The 13,347-nt window shown below is 43.4% G+C and overlaps 1 protein-coding gene across 4 annotated transcripts in view; it reads right to left on the bottom strand.

The window, feature by feature from the left end:
• Positions 1-13,347, bottom strand: part of LOC137528850 (leukemia inhibitory factor receptor-like) — a 155,389-nt gene that overhangs the window by 10,935 nt on the left and 131,107 nt on the right. For all 4 annotated transcript variants that reach the window (XM_068250525.1, XM_068250545.1, XM_068250535.1 and 1 more), the window contains exons 14-17: positions 10,830-11,006; positions 8,612-8,713; positions 4,349-4,516; positions 1,395-1,559 (exon numbers count right to left, since the gene is read on the bottom strand). In XM_068250525.1, the coding sequence (XP_068106626.1) occupies positions 1,395-1,559; positions 4,349-4,516; positions 8,612-8,713; positions 10,830-11,006 (612 nt within the window). The remainder of the gene's footprint in view (positions 1-1,394; positions 1,560-4,348; positions 4,517-8,611; positions 8,714-10,829; positions 11,007-13,347) is intronic.

The following is a 13,347-nucleotide window of genomic DNA, read 5'->3' as shown; positions in this document are numbered from 1 at the left end:
CCCCTAATCTGAACTAGCGCATAGGATAGCATGGTGTAAACGCTTTCAAGGCGATTTTGAAAAATCGCTGTCGCTTAAAAAAATATATCCAAAAACGCCTTAAGTGTGAATGACACTGAATTTATTATCATTACAATTAGTTTTTGCCAAATAGTCAGACTGCAATTGAAATACATGAACTTCTGACCTAACAATAAACCGAGGGCACATACTCCATTTATGTCTTTGGAAGTATCAAAAGAACAGAAAAGTTTATCAAACAAGAAAAAAAAAAATAGTTAAGTACCCCTTTACTGGAGGTCTGATTATTTTAGTATTTCTAAATGTAAATTCTAAATGTAAAGTGGTGCATTGTTTACTGCTGTACACTTAGAAACAGGGCTGCTCAAATCTGGAACCGGGAGACATTCGGATAGTTGCTATCCGGATATCTCCCAGTAAACCTGTGCGGGGTGGGGGAGGTCAATCTTACCTGTCTGACATCTTCTTCGTCCATCCCTCGGCGCCTCCCACGATGCGCCCAACGTGATTACAAACACTTCCTCCTTCAACCTGGAAGGAGGAAGTGTTTGTAATCACGTGACCACTGTTTGGACCGCATCGTGGGAGGCGCGAGGGACAGACGAAGAAGACGTCAGACAGGTAATATTGACCCCCGCACAGGTTTACTGGGAGATATCCGGATAGAACTATCCGGATGTCTCCCGGTTCCGGATTTTAGCAGCCCTGCTTAGAAATACTAAAATAATCATACTGCCATTATAGGTAGCCAGAGAGGAAACCCTGTTATGGGTAGCAAGAAAGGCCCCCCAAGCATAGGTAACCAGAGAGAGCCCCCCAACCTCATGCAGAATGAGAAGCAGAGGGGTGAACAACTTACCACTCCTGTATTTGGCAGACACAAGTGACCTGTCTTCATCCTCTTCTCCTAGGTGCTCCATCTCTCTTCATCTGTCATGTGACAGGCGGCGCTCACACCATAGAGATGGAGCGCCTAGGAGGAGAAGATGAAGACAGACTGCATGTGTCCAGATCCTAAGGAGGCAAGATGTACACCCCTCTGCAACGCTCTCTGCATATGGCCCCGCCCACTGGTCTCTCCGAGTGTGGCTCGGGGTTACCGATGCTAGCATTTTAAATCAACCCCGAGCTACACAGGGGATTACCATCGGGGAAGTTAAACATTTCACCATTAATATAAGTGTCTTCACAGGATCCTTTCCCTCCATTATACAATCTGTGGCACAGAGAAGTCTGACTGATCTAACTAGTAGTCCTGTAGAAAGTTCAAGAGGTTTGGTTGGCCCACACCTGCACATCTAACCATTTTCTCCTGTCACTAGGCAGCTTTCAATTAAAATACTGTAATAAAAAAAAGTGCAAGTAGTACATACCATTGTCTTTGGTCACGACGCTGAATGCATTAACTGGGCCTTGTCCTCCTCCAGTATAGGCCTGTACTCCTAGCTGGTAGCTTGTTCCACTCTGCAGATCTTCGATCTTTAAAGCCCTCACAGATGGGTCAGTGATATTCTTAACTTTTTTATCTGGGTGATGAGCTTGGATAAGAAAAAAATAAAATTAAGATTGGAAAATGCAATGTTGGAGTTAAAAAGTCAAATTGTTGCAGTGCTAAAAGTGAAGCTATTAGTTGATGTGTCCTAGACCAGCACATGAGGTTTCAGAAAGTGACGTTTCAGGCTGCTACATCTAAACGTTACAGCAATTACGAGATTATCTTTGATGACTGTACACGATTTCGTTGCAAGGCTTCAAAACTTTAACCATTTAAAGGGATACTTAAGTCAAAAAAAAAAAAAAAAAAAAAAAAAAAAAAGATTTTTACTCACCTGGGGCATCCCTCAGTCCCCTGAAGCTGTATGGTGCCCTCGCAGCCTCACTCTGATCCTCCTGTTCCCACTGGCGGCTACTTCCGGGTTCGGCGATAGCCGCCGACAGGCTGGGAACACGAGTGATTCTCCGCGTTCCCAGCCGCTATATCACCCTCTATGCTGCTATAGCGTATAACATATACGCTATAGCAGCATAGAGGGTGATATAGCGGCTGGGAACGCGGAGAATCACTCGCGTTCCCAGCCTGTCGGCGGCTGTCGCCGAACCCGGAAGTAGCCGCCGGCAAGGACAGGAGGATCAGAGCGAGGCTGCGAGGGCACCATACAGCTTCAGGGGGCTGAGGGATGCCCCAGGGGAGTAAAAATCTTTTTTTTTTTACTTAAGTATCCCTTTAAGGACCACGGGCTTAAAGGGACTCCGAGCACCTCTTATGGACATGTCTTAAAGACAGATGACATCCAACAAAGTCGTGCTATGACCCCTCTGGAGGAGCCTCTTGCAATGGCCATGCGTGTCACTTCCTCTTCCTGTTTCATTCAGTGATGCACTTCTCTAACAGAGAAGACAGGGGTGACCCGGAAATTATAACATAGCCAAGATGGCAGCCACCATTTTTAAATTGAAATCGAATGAAAACGATTTGGCGTAGAATGGCGATTCAGGCATCAAATGATATAGGAGGACACAAGCTATAGAAAGGTATGCTTCTTTAAGTACTTTGCAGTACTGAGTCTTAAAGGCATGCCCATGAGAGGTGTTTGGAGTCCCTTTAAACCTCCCTAGTGACCAGGCCATTTTTTACAAAATAGGCCACTGCAGCTTTAAGGCTTCGCTGCAGGGCCGTACAACTCAGCACACAAGTGATTCCCCCCCTTTTCTGCCCACCAACAGAGCTCTCTGTTGGTGGGCTGTGATGGCTCCCAGGATGTTTGTTTATTGTTTTGTAAATATTCTTATTTTTTAATAAATTTCTCTTTTTTTTTTCTTTACAACCCTCCCACAACCCCGCCAGCCAATCAGTGTGATCGGCTGTCATAGGCTTTAGTCCTCAATTTGGCTTTAAAGCAAACCTGAACTGAAAATAATTTATAAGACGCAATTATATCCATCAACCTGCCCCTCAATAAGACATTTCAAGAAACCAAAAGTTGTATTCTGTGTTTACTAAAAACTGTTATTGTCTCAGCAAAGGAGTCTTTTAGTATTCCAGAACCACATTTGTGAACTACTGACCTATTTATCCATCCCTCATATTCAAAAGTTGATTTCTGTCAAGCAAGAGTTATACGGATTAAAGTGAACCTGAGGTGTGAGTGATATGGAGGCTGCCATACTTGTTTCCTTTTAGGCAATACCAGTTGCCTGGCATCCCTGCTGATCATCTGCCTCTAATGCTTTTAGCCATAAAACCTGAACAAGCATGCAGCAGATCAGCCATTTCAGACATCATTGTTAAGGTGGCCACACACCATACAATTTTTTAAATATCTGTTCAATGTAAGAATTGCAATCAATTTTTCTGACTGATTGTAACATTTCAAAAATATGACCAATGTACCACACACCTATGTTACATTTTTTCCCCAATTATGATAAAAATGATTGGAAACTAACAACATTGCTAGGGTGTGTATATTAATAAATTGACAATCCAACACACACACCATACAATCTTTAGAAAGATTGAAGAAAAATATCTGGCAGTCCGGATCGATTAAAATCGAAGAAAACGGGAAATCCGCTTTCGATTTTTTCGGGAGATACGATAGTTTTTATCGAATTACTGTAAAATCGGATCATTTTATTGCATCGTGTGTGGCCACCTTTAGTTCTGACAAGATTGGCTGCATGCTTGTTTCTAGGTGATACAACGGTGGCGCAGTGGTTAGAACTCTCGCCTTGCTGGGTCCCCGGTTCGAATCCCAGCCAGGTCAACATCTGCAAGGAGTTTGTAGGCTCTCCCCGTGTCTGTGTGGGTTTCCTCCGGGTACTCTGGTATCCTCCCACATCCCAAAAACATACAGATAAGTTAATTGGCTTCCCCCTAAATTGGCCATAGACTGCAACGCATACACTACATGATACATACATAGAACATAGGACTATGGTGGGGATTAGATTGTGGGCCCCTCTGAGGGACAGTTAGTGACAAGACAATATACTCTGTACGGCGCTGCGGAAGATATAGGCGCTATATAAATACTAAATAATAATAATTCAGACACTACTGTAGCCAAATAGATCAGCAGAGCTGCCAGGCAACTAGTATTGTTTAAAAGGAAATAAATATGGCAGCGTTCATATCACTCTTACCTCGTGTTCACTTTAAGTTATAGTTATCAATGAGAGTTTCCTCCCACATACATACGGTACTTTTTTGTTTAGAATCTAGAGCTGTGGCCAATGAAATCTCACGAGTCCTCCTTTAACCAGTTATATATCTGAGCCTGTATGCAGTCCGCAGTTGCAGTGCAGCCGTGTGAGCAGGTCTTACCTAGCTCCAGGAATCTGGTTACCGATGAATCATTGTGATACTTCACTACGTAGACCAGATAGCCCTGCAGGAAGCCTCGCAGTTCCTCCTCTGGAATCGCTTCCCACTTCAAGACTATAGAGTGGGACGTGGTTTCCTGTATGGTAAAATTTGGTGCTGCTTTGGGAGCTAGTAATAGAAAAAAAAATAAGAATGTCACCACAAAAAATTAAAAATACAAAAAAATTTAGAAAAATAAAAAACCAATCAATCGAAGCTGAAAATCAAATCGCTAAGGATATCAAATCTAACCCAAAAAAGATTTACAAGTACATCAACTCTAAAAAAAGAAAGGTTGACTGTATAGGAATCCTATAGGATGAGGGTGGGAACTCGATGGTGGACGACCAAGGTAAGGCAGAGTTATTAAATGCTTTCTTTGCTTCTGTCTTCACAAAGGAAACAGCACTGTTGCAAACTACAGAGGCGGAAGAGTCTCAATCTTCTAACTGTAATATTAAATACTTAACGCAGGAAGAAGTGAAGGCAAGACTAAATAAATTAAAAATAGACAAGGCACCTGGACCGGATGGCATGCATCCTCGGGTCCTAAGGGAATTAAGTTTAGTTATAGATAAACCCCTTTATCTTATCTTTTGTGACTCTCTTTCAATTGGCAGAGTCCCAGTGGATTGGCGTACAGCCCACGTTTTTCCATTATTTAACAAGGGCAAAAAATCAGATCCAGGAAATTATAGACCTGTAAGCTTAAAGTGAACCTAAAGCCGATAAAAAAAAATGAGATTAACTCACCTGGGGCCTCCCTCAGCCCCCTGCAGCCGATCGGTGCCCTCGCAGCTCCGCTCCGATGTCCCAGGACCCGCCGGCGAGCACTTCCGGTTTCGCCGTCACTCGCCGTCACCGGCCGACAGGCATGGGAACGCGAGTGATTGTTCGCGTTCCCAGCCTGTATATCGTCCCCTATGCTGCTATTGCGGCCTCCTGGCCACAATAGCAGCATAGGGGGCGATATACAGGCTGGGAACGCGAACAATCACTCGCGTTCCCATGCCTGTCGGCCGGTGACGGCGAAACTGGAAGTGCTCACCGGCGGGTCCTGGGACATCGGAGCGGAGCTGCGAGGGCACCGATCGGCTGCAGGGGGCTGAAGGAGGCCCCAGGTGAGTTAATCTCATTTTTTTTTATCGGCTTTAGGTTCACTTTAACATCAGTTGTATGCAAACTATTTGAGGGGTTACTAAGAGATACTATACATGACTTCATAGTAGAAAATAATCTTATTTCTCAGCATCAACATGGGTTTACTAAAGACAGGTCCTGTTTGACTAACATGCTCAGCTTTTATGAGGTAGTGAAGTCTTATATGGATATTGGGAATGCTGTAGATGTGATATACTTGGACTTTGCAAAGGCCTTCGACACTGTTCCCCACAAAAGTCTGGTGCAAAAGTCGAGGATGCAAGGACTGGGTGTAACATATGCTGAAAAGGCAGCTGCAGTGAACAGCGCTACCACTGCAGCTGCCTCCAGCGCTCTGACCAGCAGCGTTTCCGGGCCTCAGGCGTCTAGCACGCCAAGGACGGAACTGTCAGTTGCACATAGGGTTGCCCTGTCGCGTGCGCGCAGGACCTTTATTCGGGGTGGAGGCGCATCAGCTGACCGGCTGGTCGGCTGACGTCAGAGGGGACGCTCGCCGCTCCCCATTGGTTGATCGCTGGGGGCGTACCTGGAGGGTCTCCCTCTGCTTCATAAGCCTTGCCATGTCACTCGCAACTTGTCTGCTGTTGCGAATACTTCATGTTACCGCTCAGACCCTTAGATAGTTCCGGTGTGCTTTGATCCGGGAGGAAACCGGGGATTTCACACAAGATAGGAATGGTTTGCTAACTTTAAGCATTACCTTACTGTTTATTATTTGTATATGACTCCGGCTGGTTCTGACCACTCTCTTGCTCAGCGATTCTGTACCTTTGCACATCTGATCTTGTTGCCTACCCTGCCTGTTTATATCTTCCTGACTCTGCCTTCCGATTTTGTACTGCATCTGTCTGTCTGTTGCCAAACCCGATCTGTCTGACCACTCTACTCTCACCAGAGGGCCCTTGTCTCTGGTGAGAGGCTCTACACTGATAGTACTCACCAGCTCCTCTGGTGAGGTACAGATCTTATCAGTAATACTGTTGCACCAAACACTATCTGTATTTGTTGTCACATCAGCTTCTGATATACCAGCATTATAGGGGATTCTGCAGATCACCTTATAATCAGGTATAGATCTGCATTATAGGTGATACTGCAGATCACCTAATAATCAGAATTCTGTTCTTTGCTGACACAAATCGTTACACTGGGGAAGAGTCTGTGTGCATGGATAGGGAACTGGCTAATGGACAGAAAAAGAGTTGTGGTCAATGGATCGTACTCAAAATGGGAGACTGTTAGCAGTGGGGTCCCACAGGGGTCTGTTCAGGGTCCAGTGCTCTTCAATTTATTTATTAATTAATTACCTAGTAGATGCAGTAGTGAGCAATGTTGCTATTTTTGCAGATGATACAACATTGTGCAGAATCATCAACGCTCAGGAAGATAGTGTCATATTGCAACAGGATCTGGATAGGATGGCTATATGGGCACATACATGGCAGATGAAATTCAATGTTGACAAATGTAAGGTCATGCATTTTGGTCGTACCAATGGTCTAGCACCATACAAAATAAATGGGATACAGTTGGGGACATCAAACTTGGAGAAGGACTTAGGAATACTCATCGACAACAAGTTAAATAATCGTACTCAATGCCAAGCCTTGCATTAAAAGGGAAATAAAAACTCGAGATGCTAGCATAATATTGCCCCTGTTTAACTCTCTAGTAAGGCCACATCTGGAATATGGAATTCAGTTCTGGGCACCACATTACAAAAAAGGATATTGCAGTTTTAGAGCTAGAGAAAAGACGCCTTAGAGGGGATCTAATTAACATGTATAAATACATCAGAGGGCAATATAATACCTTGGCGGATGAGCTTTTTGTCCCTAGGCCTTCTCAGAGGACTAGAGGACATGATCTGCGCATGCAGCAAAAACGTTTTAGCCATTTATTTAGGAAAGGGTTCTTTACAGCAAGAGTGATTAAGATGTGGAATGCATTGCCACAGAAAGTCGTTATGGCAAACTCTATACCAGCATTTAAAGGGGGCTTAGATGCTTTCCTTGCGTTGAAAGACATCCATGGCTACAATTACTAGGTGATGCCTAATGATGTTGATCCGGGGATTTTATCTGATTGCCATCTGGAGTCGGGAAGGAATTTTTCCCTTTTGGGGCCAATTGGACCATGCCTTGTAAGGGTTTTTTCGCCTTCCTCTGGATCAACAGGGATATGTGAGGGAGCAGGCTGGTGTTGTACTTTGTACTGGTTGAACTTGATTGACGTATGTCTTTTTTCAACCAAAGTAACTATGTAACAAAACACTATAATAAGGTTTTTATGTTTTATATTCTAGAATTTTCAACAAAGGTGCTAAATAGTTGCTGGAAGCTATTTTCACTTGATAAACAATCAAAAAGCTAATTTCTACTTACGTGGGGTTTCCTCCAGCCCCTGGCAGCTTATGTGTCCCTCGCCACAGCAGCGTCCTAGACAGTGGCTCAGGCTCCCCTCCGTTGCAGCAGCTGACCTGGCAAAGTTGGCAGCCTCTTCGCCTGCCTGAGCCCGTGCCTGGGAGTGTTCTGTACCTGGGCAGAACGTTCCCGGGCTACATGAGCGCGGACAGTGCGGCCGTGCGCTTGCGCAAACGCAGAGGCTGCAGACCTCGCCAGGTCAGCTGCTGCAGCGGAGATATGTGGCTGAGAGATCCATGAGCATTGTTCTCCTAACCTCTCTTACTCCATTGTGTGCCTTGTGGCATCCTTCTCTGCATTCTGGAGCAAAAGAATTCAGCTCATGGGTATACTGTGTAGTATCAAAAAAAGTGTTTTCAATTTGCTTTCAATGTGTTTTTGACTACTTACTGTTTATACAATACTGTAACATGTAACTAAAAAAAAGCAGAGTCCTGGTTAACCGGAACTCTCAAGTAACTTATTTTTGACCCACTTCCACTATGTTGCATTTTGTGACCCAAATCCTAAAGGATCCCAAAACAACCGTTTTGGGATCCTTTAGGATTTCCATAAGTGCGATCTGATTGTAGAGTGATTTCTTTCCCTATTGTATATGGCCACCATCAGGCAGGTGCAGTACACTGCATTGATAACTTACACAGCTCCTTCATGTAGGCAGTCAGACGCTTTGTCAGCTGATACTGGTTCTCGCTGCAGCCGTACACAGACACGTTGTACCGAACACCACCTTGGTTGTGTTCTGAGGAAGAAATCACAGCAACAATAAGTTACAGGATGCTCAGCCTCCTAACATGACATATACAAAGGTATTACTACTACCATTCAAAAAGGAGCAACAGTCTGACAGAACATACTAGAAAAACATCTGCAAAGTCCAATGCCTTGTTAACTATACAAACTTCTTTTGGCTCAAAGGAATGTAATCTGCATTGAAAAATTACAATTTTCCCCTTGATACATCCAGCAAGTATTGCAAGCAGCCATTTTGTATTATAGTGTAATATCCAGTTCAATCTGTAAGCACCCCACAGTTTTTTTTCCCTCCAGTCAGTTGGTCTTTGTAGCTTGCACTCTGAAGTATCACCTCCTGCATTAGGGGATAAAAGAACAACCTCACCAGCCTGGAGGGATCAGTGTTGTGGCCCAGCACCACACAACTCAATGACTAATAAGACTGGAGGAAAATATGAAAATAAAATTAAACCTCTCAAGACTTTTTTTTTTTATACTTTTAAACAAGAAATGATTCTTAGCACATCAGGTGTGTACCCACATACAATTTTGATTTTACCACTTTCATGTAGTAAAGGAGTTTACCTGCACAATATGTTCATAGTATCAAACATCTGTTGGTCCTCAAACTACATGGAAGTGGTAAAATTGTTCCAATCATTAGCCAATCAAAATTGGATGTGTGTACCCACCCCAAGAATAATATGTTGTAGCCTAGAGGAGGCTTAAAAAATAAAAATCCCTTTAGGAAGGGGCAGAGGTGGTAACTGTCCTAGTGACAATAAGACCAAGGGGTCCAACCACAAACACGTCCGTGCTGAGTAGACACAGCCTCACATGCACTTCTACCAGCGTGCGTGCGCAGGATGTTCCAGAGGGCGCCGTGAGCGAAGACGCAGCAGAAAGCTCCTGACTTGTGCAGGCGCACCAGTGGCCAGGTGAAATGCACAGGCACGGGGGAGAGGCTATGGCAGAGTTTTATTCTGGGGTCACGGACACCAACCCACAGGACGGTCGGGACCCAGTCTGGACGCTTTCTACAGCGATTGGAGGCAATATGGGGCAAAACGAGGATGCAGACTGCATTGCAGAAGGATTATGCATCATGAAAGGTATTTACTTTTCCCCCCCCCTTGGTCACCTCATGAGTCCTTTAAGATGGACCTTAACTTTGGGAAGGAGAAAAAAAAATATCAATTTCCGTAATTTATTAGTGCAACGTCAATGACCTCTGCCCAATTTTACTCCCTAACACTAAGCAATTAAAGAGACACTGAAGCGAAAAAAAAATGATGATATTATGATTTGTATGTGTAGTACAGCTAAGAAATAAAACATTAAGATCAGATACATCAGTGTAATTGTTTCCAGTACAGGAAGAGTTGAGAAACTCCAGTTGTTATCTCTATGCAAACAAGCCATTAAGCTCTCTGACTAAAGTTAGTCGTGGAGAGGGCTGTTATCTGACTTTTATTATCTCAACTGTTCCTGGACTATTTACTTTTTCTCTGCCAGAGGAGATGTCATTAGTTCACAGACTGCTCTGAAAGAATCATTTTGAATGCTGAGTGTTGTGTAATCTGCACATATTATAGAATGATGCAATGTTAGAAAAAACACTATATACCTGAAAATAAAAGTATGAGAATATTTTCTTTGCTGCTAATCTTCTAGTAATTATTCATAGTACACAACCAATTCATTATATCATATATTTTTTTTCGCGTCAGTGTCTCTTTAATAAAATCAACTGGCCATCTGAAGCGGAGAAGGATTTGTTTTCCTTTTTAGAGATAATTGGTCCAGGCCTTGTAAGGTGTTTTTTGCCTTCTTCTGGATCAACTATGATATGTGCGGATGCAGGCTAGTGTTGTTCCATATTTTCTGGTTGAACTTGATTAGACTTATGTCTTTTTTAACCCAAATAACTAGATAACTGGCCATGGGTCCTGCTTGCACCCCAATGATGGCTCTTCCACCGGTGAAGGGTGCAGACAATAGTCACATGAGGGGCAGAACACAGGGGCTAAATTGCCAAAATAATCACTGACTCCTCGTGTAGTAGTGGCACTAGGCAGTCTAATTGTTGTATGGTCCACGGAAACAACTAAGTTTCTACTTACTCAATGAGATGACAGCGTTTGTTGCACGTGGTGAAAACCTCTTCCAGTGCAGGTCAGTTCCTTGGAGGTGAGAAGATGGAATCCATTTCACAACGTAACCACAAGTGAAATTTTCACCTGGATACCAGGATATATTTACACCGGTGTCGTCTCCAACTACTCGGTCCACATCAACTTCTACAGAGAGAAAAGACAGAACTTCTAAACTGAACTTTCCAGGGTATGCAATATATGTATACATAAGAACCAGTTGCACAAAGTGTCTCTAAGTACCTTTGTTGCATTCCAGCACTCATATACTTCCTCCTTCACAGTCAGAAGGAGGAAGTAGCTGGAGAGCTGAAATGTAAAGCGGAGGGCAGAGCACAGAGGTGGTGACAAGGGAGAGTTTGACCAAAATCGCATCGCAATCGGATTGCACTAATGGAAATTGCTGCTGCAGTTTCCATTAGTTTAATGTACCTTGCGATTTGCGATCAGAAGCAAATCGCAAATCGCAGGCTAGTGGAAAAAGGCCCTAAAAATGAAAGCTTTTGATGCAATGGTATCTTTATCAGACTCCCATCTGGTGTCATTTTAAAAATATTTTTATATAGTGTACATCAAAAGCTTTCTCAGCCTATTCAGTTGGTCAATAAATGGCATCGTTTTTCAAAACTTTGTTTTAAAGTCCATTTAAAGTAATAAATAAAAATCAGTGGATAAATGGAAATGCCCACATTCAGCGCTCTCTTAAAGTGAACCTAAAGTCAAAGAAAAAAAACGAGATTTACTCACCTGGGGCTTCCCTCAGCCCCCTGCAGTCGATCGGTGCCCTCGCAGCTCCGCTCCGATGGTGCAGGACCTGCCGGCGAACACTTCCGGTTTGGTCGTCACCGGCCGACAGGCATGGGAACGCGAGTGATTCTTCGCGTTCCCAGCCTGTATATCGCCCCCTATGATGCTATTGCGGCATACTTCACCATATACAGGATCTTCTCAAAAAATTAGCATATTGTGATAAAGTTCATTATTTTCTGTAATGTACTGATAAACTTTAGACTTTCATATTTTAGATTCATTACACACAACTGAAGTAGTTCAAGCCTTTTATTGTTTTAATATTGATGATTTTGGCATACAGCTCATGAAAACCCAAAATTTTTCATCTCAAAAAATTAGCATATTTCATCCGACCAATAAAAGAAAAATGTGTTATTGAAACAAAAAAAGTCAACCTTCAAATAAATTATGTTCAGTTATGCACTCAATACTTGGTTGGGAATCCTTTTGCAGAAATGACTGCCTCAATGCGGCGTGGAATGGAAGCAATCAGCCTGTGGCACTGCTCAGGTGTTATGGAGGCCCAGGATGCTTCGATAGCGGCCTTGAGCTCATCCAGAGTGTTGGGTCTTGCGTCTCTCAATTTTCTCTTCACAATATCCCACAGATTCTCTATGGGGTTCAGGTCAGGAGAGTTGGCAGGCCAATTGAGCATAGTAATACCATGGTCAGTAAACCATTTACCAGTGGTTTTGGCACTGTGAGCAGGTGCCAGGTCGTGCTGAAAAATGAAATCTTCATCTCCATAAAGCTTTTCAGCAGATGGAAGCATGAACCCACTTTTAAACCAGAAGCAGTGGCCTGAACTGGGCTACAGAGAAGCAGCACTGGACTGTTGATCAGTGGTCGAAAGTACTTTTTTCGGATTAAAGCAACTTTTACATGTCATTCGGAAATCAAGGTGCCAGAGTCTGGAGGAAGACTGGGGAGAGGGAAATGCCAAAATGCCTGAAGTCCAGTGTCAAGTACCCACAGTCAGTGATGGTCTGAGGTGCCATGTCAGCTGCTGGTGTTGGTCCACTGTGTTTTATCAAGGGCAGGGTCAATGCAGCTAGCTATCAGGAGATTTTGGAGCACTTCATGCTTCCATCTGCTGAAAAGCTTTATGGAGATGAAGATTTCATTTTTCAGCACGACCTGGCACCCGCTCACAGTGCCAAAACCACTGGTAAATGGTTTACTGATCATGGTATTACTGTGCTCAATTGGCCTGCCAACTCTCCTGAACCCCATAGAGAATCTGTGGGATATTGTGAAGAGAAAGTTGAGAGACGCAAGACCCAACACTCTGGATGAGCTTAAGGCCGCTATCGAAGCATCCTGGGCCTCCATAACACCTGAGCAGTGCCACAGGCTGATTGCCTCCATGCCACGCCGCATTGAAGCAGTCATTTCTGCAAAAGGACTCCCAACCAAGTATTGAGTGCATAACTGAACATAATTATTTGAAGGTTGACTTTTTTGTTTTAAAAACACTTTTCTTTTATTGGTCGGATGAAATATGCTAATTTTTTGAAATAGGACATTTGGGTTTTTATGAGCTGTATGCTAAAATCATCAATATTAAAACAATAAAAGGCTTGAACTACTTCAGTTGTGTGTATTTGAATCTAAAATATATGGAAGTCTAATGTTTATCAGTACATTACAGAAGATAATGAACTTTATCACAATATGCTAATTTTTGAGAAGGACC

This window comes from Hyperolius riggenbachi, chromosome 1 (assembly GCF_040937935.1).
Source record: "Hyperolius riggenbachi isolate aHypRig1 chromosome 1, aHypRig1.pri, whole genome shotgun sequence".
Classification (NCBI taxonomy): domain Eukaryota; kingdom Metazoa; phylum Chordata; class Amphibia; order Anura; family Hyperoliidae; genus Hyperolius; species Hyperolius riggenbachi.
Note: the sequence above shows the minus strand (reverse complement) of the source record. Positions and strands in the feature narration are given on the sequence as shown.